Here is an 8,066-nt window from a genome sequence, read left to right as displayed (position 1 = left end):
ATTATATAAACCTTGTATGAGAGGTATATTTAATTTTGTGTGTAGGAGGAAAGAATTTACTGTCGTTGTTATTTCTAAATAGATAATTATCATTTGTAAGTAGATAATTTCCTTCATGATTAACATGTTACAATGCTGCATACTATACAATGTGCCTTAAAGAATAAACAATTAATCCTAATAATGTCTTAAAAATTTTATTAAACCAATCTTACGATTTATTTCCTTTTTGGTTAATATTAATTAATTATTTGTATAATAACCTCAAAAATGTATAGTATTAGTTTTATATATGATATATAATATAATATAAAAATAATACAAAAAATTAAGTAAATACAAAGGCTATTAAGAGTCAACGCTGTTAGTAGTGCGCAAAATATACAATCTTAAAATCTATAACATAGATACCATGTCGAACGTTTCGATCCTTAGTTTCATCATCAGCGACAAATACAATATAAAATTAAAAATTACTCAGAGTTGCAAACAATGATGTTGTCCCGCAGTATGTAATATACAACCAATTTGAGATAATATAAAAATAATTTGAAATAAAATAATTTTATTGTGAAAAATGTTATCTTGACCCTGAAGCTTCTTCAATGTTAGATCATCGAAATAAAAAGTTAATAAATATTAATTTTATAAATGTTATGCAAAAATAATTTTATAGAAAAATATTAAATATCTTATTTATATACATATAATACTATGTTTGTGTATGTATAATGAAATTTATTCACAAGTACAATACAAATATATTATCTTTTGAAAAATCTAGAATTAATTTATTAATAGTAAAATGGTAACATTTTGTTTTATAATTAATTGTAATATCTTATAATATAATAATAAATAATAATTTTAAATTACTTTAATTGTAATTTTATCTATTTTTAAACTGAAATTAAAGTAAAATTATTATCATACAATTCTCTGTATTTCCCGAGGCATTGTATACGAAAGAGACAAATATGTACCGTGCTCTGCACTTTAACTTTTTTATACCGCCGCGCCGTGCCGATCACTTCCTAGCATAACTAGCGGCGGCCAGCTAGTACATTCGTTCATTAAGTTACGTGACAACGGGCGGGGGATTTGCACGCGGAAAAAATCGTTCGAAACCCGTCGAACCATGAAAGTTGGTGGTGGCCGACGGTACGGCTCGGTCCGTGACGACTGCGCCCCATATAGAAGTGCGTTTCGACGTGGCCGCCAGTTTCGTCCTGCTGCCCTTCGGATATCGTCGTTCAGCAATCATGAGATTCCTCGTAAGTTTACGCGATTTTAAAAGCCACACGAAGTTCCGCGGTGCGATGCACGCAAGAAGAAAGTGCGATCAAAACCGCTCTGTGGAGCAGCCGACATCCGAGTGCTCGCTTTCTTGCTTTCCAATCTCGTGTTGATCGTAAAATTTTGTTACAGTTTTATTTTTAAGCCTACGTAATTAAAGAAAAAATAGAACATATAAGCAAAACTTTATCGTTCATCTAGCGTCGACTGTTAAATATCTCCATCTGTTGAGTATAAAAAGTTGATATAATCCGAACAGCGTTTAACACTTTCTCTTTTCCTTTTCTCGCGGAGGCATTGATGGTGTATATTGAATTATTGAAGATGTAAAAGTAAATCAAAACAAGAAGTTCGATTATAAATTCGTAATTCTTTTTATTTATCTCAACATTTCAATATGTAACTTTTTTAGGAATTGTGACCAATTTCGCTAAAATATTCATCACAAATTCCATTATGTTAATTCTATTCTATAAATCCTATTCCACACATTCAAAGATAGTCGAAGTGTTATATTTTACTGACGATGAAGAAAGTTATAAAAACCGTTATCATAATATTATAAACAAGTTATTACAAAATTGATAGAGTTTTTATTTTTTTAATTCAAGGGTCTTTCTCGTTATGTAATATAATTGCCGCGAATTACTTTGCTGCACGCAATCGTCACGCTTCAAAAACGTCGCATTGCATTTCTTCCTATAAAATCAAGCTTCAATGAATAAGTATGCTGTGCTACTTGAATTTACACCAGATTACACATCTGAATAATTAATTATTTCTTGTAGTGCAAATGGCGCTGATAACTATATGAATAATTAACGTCAGCTCTCTAGGAAATCCTATTTACATTGTAAATAATGATTCTTTACACTACAAAGAAAAAAGATAGGCTGAATCTTTTCTTTCAGTGTAGCATTTTAAAATATAAGATTTCTACTTTACGTTGGAATGTATACAAAAGAAGTTACGTACGTTCTTCCTACTTTTGACATTTACGTAAAGAATATCTATACCTTGAATTCTTTTTCTATATATACAAAAATTATTATTATTTAATATATTATTACCTTTCAGTTTTTAATCCTTGTTGTGACACCCGTGCTGGGAAGGGAATTTCACAGTGAGTAATAAATTTAGTGGACGCTTTAAATTCTCGAGAATATTGTTTTCTATTCTTTTTGTCATTATAAATAAAAGTCAATTTTCTCATTGACAATAATTTGCATTTGTTCGCAATTATCTTATGCCTATTCTATTGCGTCAGTGTAGTTGTAAGTAGTTGTAGTTATAAAAATTAATCATAATCGAATATTCGCCTCAAATGCGACTGTGACTAGTCAATTCTTACAACTACAATGACTTACAACTACGTTTACGCAATTGTGGAATGGACTTTACAGGCCACATTCGCGAACGCAGACAAGCGCAGAATCCCAATTACCGAGCTTACAATCAAGCACCGGCAGCGATCAAACAGATATTAGCCGCACAGCAGTATCGCGATCCAATCGTTCATCTTCCACCACAACCGGTGCCAAATTTCGCTCCTTCAACTCCCATTGAGCCTCAGTACTTGCAGCAGAACCAGCTAACTCAGTATCGACCGAACATACAAATAGGTCAAGCGCCTCAGCAGCCAACCTATAAGCAGATTCCCGTAAGACCAGCTCAATACAATCCGCCGCCCGGCGCCGCAGCTCCTCCACAACAATACAATCAACAATATCGTAACAACTACGCACCGCAGCCGCTGCCACAGCAGCAAGTTGGTCAGCCTAATTATCAGTATTCCAGGAATCTGCCGCCACAGCTTCAGCAGCTCGTGCAGATTCAACAAAATCTACCTAATGCGATTCCGCAAGGACATCAAGGATAATCTGCCTAATTAGGGTATTAGGACGATATCTATCTAAAATCGCTGTTTCCTTCTTCCAAGAACGTCAATCATTTCTCATGAATTCATAATCTTTTCGTAATCCTTATAATCCTAAAATGCAAAAGTAACTGTTGTTTACTCTTTTTTGTGCTCTTAGAATACATGTCACGCTAAAGAAATTTTTACTTTTTAGAATGAATTTCTATTCTAAATAGTTTAGAGAATAAATATTCTATTATATTTATATAAGTATATAAGTATCTTTACGTTAATTTGTTAAGACGAATTGAGACAAATAAATAAAAAAGGTTAAGTTTTAAGTTGCTATTTTTATCTTAATAATTCTAAAACGAAAAATTAATTTTTAGAAAAAATTATTTTTCATAATAATTTGTGTTATTCCTTGATTCGTTTCATATTTTTTTACATTTAATTCCACTTCATTTCACATATCATTTTATTCATTCACAATCGCATTCAAATTTTTTCATACCGATTTATAAATTATACATTAGGAACATGTATTGTACGAAATTTGTGGCAGAAAATTTGTATAAATAAATTTTATTCTCATGCTAAAAATCATACAAATCGTTTTATTACATCAAATTGTTGCTTTAAGATTTTAAGATTACACTGTTATCGTTTATGTCAACTTTGAGACGTATGTTTGTAGTTTAATTATGCACCCCTTTATCGTCCCTTTCAGATCTACCGGCCACTTTCAACCATCGAGACAACCATCGCATTTCTTTAAACTGAATTTGTTCCAAATGCATGAATATTAGTTCGAAAACATATTTCTCAACAAATGCAATTACACAAAACGTTCGTTCTCATACATATTCATAACACGTAGCATAGCTCAGCTGAGAAATTCGAGGGTATCATCGCACCGATGGTTCCACACAAGGGGCGTATCTACACATTCTGGCAGGACAGGCCAGAGAGATCACCCCCTTGTACGTCACCCCCTTCCGCCGTCATGACGGTGGCCCGCACGAACGAATGTAGTCTTCACTTCGCACACCCCGGAGAGGCACACGTACCGCAATCACACCACCCCGCCCTATCCCTTCACTGACGATTCTTACCTCCGTGCATCTCGTGAATGCGTGCCCCCTCGCCGACAAACAGGGAAGAGGATTAGCGAGTCCATTAAAGTCGCGGACTCTATTATCCGGAGGGCACGGCCACGGTGACATCAACCGCTCGCCATTGGCGTAGACTATGTAGACACTTGTAAATGGAACACTCACTGCTTTCGAATTTGTAAATAGAATTTGTGTTTGTATAATGAGAAAATTTTTTGTAGCTTTATTTCTAAAAATTCAAGAATAATTATTCTTTATTTTAGCAATCCTGGAAAAGCCACTATTTCGAATGACTATCTTGAATTTATGTTTTGCATGCAACCTGTGATTTACTTATATAATATATTTTATATAATTTAATTTTGTAATCTATCTTATATATTACTATTAGTCGTTTATTAATACACAGTTGCATTTATACATCTAATAAAATCACGATAGATTAGAATTTTATGACAAAAGTGGCGTACCGATAATTAGAAGATCGTTGGAAAACGTACAGGGAAAGATCCACAGAAAAAAATCGACGCCAATGAAAAAAGGGAGGGAGGGGGTCATAGAGGCAAATTACAAAGGGAGGATTACCGGCAGCTGGGCTACCAAGCAACCATGTCTCTTCTGGCTTTCGCGAGCGAGCGAACGGGCCATCCATCGTTCCATTGCTCGAGAGCTCTTTGTCCTTCGACGCATTGGTAACATAATTATCGGAGTTATAGCAAGCTAAAAACCCAAGCCACATCCAAAAGGGTGACGAGCGGTTAGACTGTGACACCACGTGTACTTGCGCGCACGTGGAATGCGTCTATTAAGAGATTTATTAAAGCTTATACAAAGCAACACAAGAGTCGCGTTCAACAATTTCGGAAATGTCTGCAAAACATTTGCTATGTAAAGTATAACGAATAAGGAAAATATCGAGCTTTCTCTTGTAAAGATAACAATTATGTATTGTGCCGTAACAGTTAAGTTGGATCTTGGATGCTTCAAATATATATAATTTCGTGTGAAATTGTATACTACGTAGATTCTTAAAAATGCGCACCAAAATTTGTTTAGACTTATGCAAACTTTAATAAACTACCGCAATACTATCACGAGTTAAATTGATTAACAATTTAACAATTTTGTGATTTTATTAAAATCTATGAATGACATATTAAAAATCTGTAAATAATTAATTTATATTGTGAAAAAGTATTACCTCGACCGGGAATCGAATCCGGATTTCTGACATTCTGTGCGGACGTCCTAAGCCTTTAGACTATTCAGGCCTTGCTAGTTTCGGTAGTCTAAAGGCTTAAGAATGGCTTTATTTGTAAGGATGTAATGAATTTTTTATTATCAATATATAATATGTGATTATTTATTAACAGCGTTGACTCTTTATAGCCAGAACATGTTAATATTTAATTTTAATTTACAAACATAATATTACATTGTATTGTAATAGTTCACTGTATTATGCATGTGTACATATATACAATAAATCTCAATATGTAGTAAAATGTTAAGTTAAAGCCAAACTAAAAATTTATCGAAATCTTTGCTCGTCGTTTTCTTTTATTAAATTTTAATTAGTACATAATATAGTCACAAGCACGCTAATGGTTAGGAAAAAGCATTACTATACTGCATGCTCTTAACGGAATCAGCTCATAAAACGTAATCGGAAAAAAATGCAATGACTAGCATTTCATTCGTAGATATAGATTACGCAATATACTTTGCACGGCTTTTGTGCAACTAATTATGGCTAACACGATATAAATATGTACTTTGGTTCGTTGAAACGTATGTTTTTAGTCCGCGGATTTTGCAACAATATGGCACGGCGGCGCTAACGGGTGTCATATTTCCTTCGAAGCAATACGAGGAAAAAGAGGCAGAAGGTCGGCTCTCTCTCTCTCATCCATGAGAAATGTCAACCACTCGAATTCGAAAGTAAAGTAATTTGAATCTATACGAAGTATTCTGAGTTCTCTCTGCGCTTTTAATTATTTACAATTTTTCAATAAATTTTGATTTATTGATAATAATGTTGAAGCATTAATATTGTTTAAATTGTACAAAATTCAAAATTTTTTAATTTATTACATCAGAATGACTATTGTGTATGAATACACAATGATAGCTTAACTATATTTCATTTAAAATTAATTTCGATAAAAATCTTAATATTAAACTAATTATAAATATGTATATTAAAAATCAAACATTTAAAAAAATAAGTGAAGACATTTTGTATATTCGATACGTTGAAAATTCCGGTGTACAAAAAGCGTTAATGTTATCTCGTTATACTATTTCATTACAGCTTGCTAAACCGCACATTCACTTAAATACAAGTTTTATTTCTTCACGAGTATGAAAGGACTGAGAAAGGAAAGGTCAATATTAAAAAGAAAACAACTAATTTTTATGCTCTTTAGAATACTGTAATGTTTAATTTATTTTTCTTCATTTTTTTCGTTTTATTTTTTCTAGTTAGAAGATATAATCACGAAATATTTTTTCACATATATTTTTTTTAACTTCCGAATTAAAAGAAGGAATATAGTAACTAAATGTAAGATTTTATATTATATAATTTAAAATATAAATATTGTTTTATAAATGTAAAAGTTAAATATGTTTTTATATTAAGTATTCTAATAACTTATTGTTATTATAGTTTTTATTCTTCTACAATTGACATAATTGTAAAAGATGCAATTGTGATTCAAAATTGTATTTTAATTTATACAAGGGGTATGCAATCGAACCATCATTTTTATATCTAATTGCGAATGTTGGCATATTTATTTCTGTAACTTTTGAAATGTTAAAAGAATATGGTTTTTTTTTTATAACGGAGTAAGCCCTCATAACAGTCCAAAAGGACACAAGAAGCGTGTGAAACGGGTTGTGGTCTACCGGAGTGATTCCAATAATTGCGCTTAATCCTTAGGGTGGCGGCACGCGGCCTCGTGGATGAGTCCCCGGCAACCCTCTATCTGTCTTTCTCTCTCCATCTCTTGACCATTTTCTCCCGCTACTACTAGCTTAGTCCAGATTCCCTTCAGAAGTGTTAGGAATGATTATGATGGGATTTATTTTAATAACAGAGGCACACCGCGTTTCTGTTTGTTATAATCGACGACATACTCGTCTCACACGCGGCGGCATATTCCACATGTCACCAGCAACAGTCAAGGATATCGTCAGGCATAAAAGATTTTTATGTCATACTGAAACATATTTAACACACAAAGAATCGTGCAATTAAAAAATATAAATTATACGCGAATCAAAAAGTTTTTTTTTGGTTTTAGTAATTCAGTTTAATTATTAAAAAATAAATCTGTGCACAACTAATTAATGTGAATCCTATCAACTTTACCAAGTTAACAGGCAATGTTGTCAGTTGAACAATGAATAACGAAACGCACTCGCGGGTACGAAAGCGACGTTAGATATTATTGGACGACCCTGATCTTTAGCCAAGTTACTGACCCTGTTCCTCTTCAATACCATTGTGAGGAGAAGCCAGACCGGAAAGATTCAGCATGGCCGACTAATAGTAGCGGCCAATCGCTGCACTCTCTATGACAGCTGCGCATCCCTCGGAAACTCGCTAGCTCGCTGATTCCTCTCTCTGCTCGCAGCCGAGATATAGCGCGGGATCGGGGGCCTAACTTTCTGATTTTTGCCTTACGAAGTCAGCCATTGTGAAAGGGGGCCCGTTCGCCCGAGTATCAGGCTGACGTGCGTGATCCTTCATGTGGTCTTAAGTCGTAGCCGGTCTCATAATTGTCTGT

General features: G+C 33.5%; 1 protein-coding gene across 1 annotated transcript; it reads left to right on the top strand.

Annotated features, from left to right (window-relative positions):
• Positions 1 to 1,227: 1,227 nt before the first annotated feature.
• On the top strand, positions 1,228 to 3,341 carry LOC108783324 (mediator of RNA polymerase II transcription subunit 15). The gene is made up of 3 exons (XM_018551871.1): positions 1,228 to 1,274; positions 2,374 to 2,419; positions 2,700 to 3,341. The coding sequence occupies exons 1-3, from the start codon at positions 1,263 to 1,265 to the stop codon at positions 3,173 to 3,175; spliced, it is 534 nt and encodes a 177-aa protein (XP_018407373.1). The 5' UTR covers positions 1,228 to 1,262; the 3' UTR covers positions 3,176 to 3,341.
• The last annotated feature ends 4,725 nt before the right edge of the window (positions 3,342 to 8,066 follow it).

This window comes from Cyphomyrmex costatus, unplaced genomic scaffold, assembly GCF_001594065.2.
Source record: "Cyphomyrmex costatus isolate MS0001 unplaced genomic scaffold, Ccosl1.0 scaffold148, whole genome shotgun sequence".
NCBI classification, from domain to species: Eukaryota; Metazoa; Arthropoda; class Insecta; order Hymenoptera; family Formicidae; genus Cyphomyrmex; species Cyphomyrmex costatus.
Note: the sequence above shows the minus strand (reverse complement) of the source record. Positions and strands in the feature narration are given on the sequence as shown.

Coding starts and splice junctions, on each gene's coding strand:
- LOC108783324 (XM_018551871.1), top strand. Junction 2,420..2,699: donor GCTGGGAAGGGAATTTCACA/GTGAGTAATAAA, acceptor TGGACTTTACAG/GCCACATTCGCGAACGCAGA.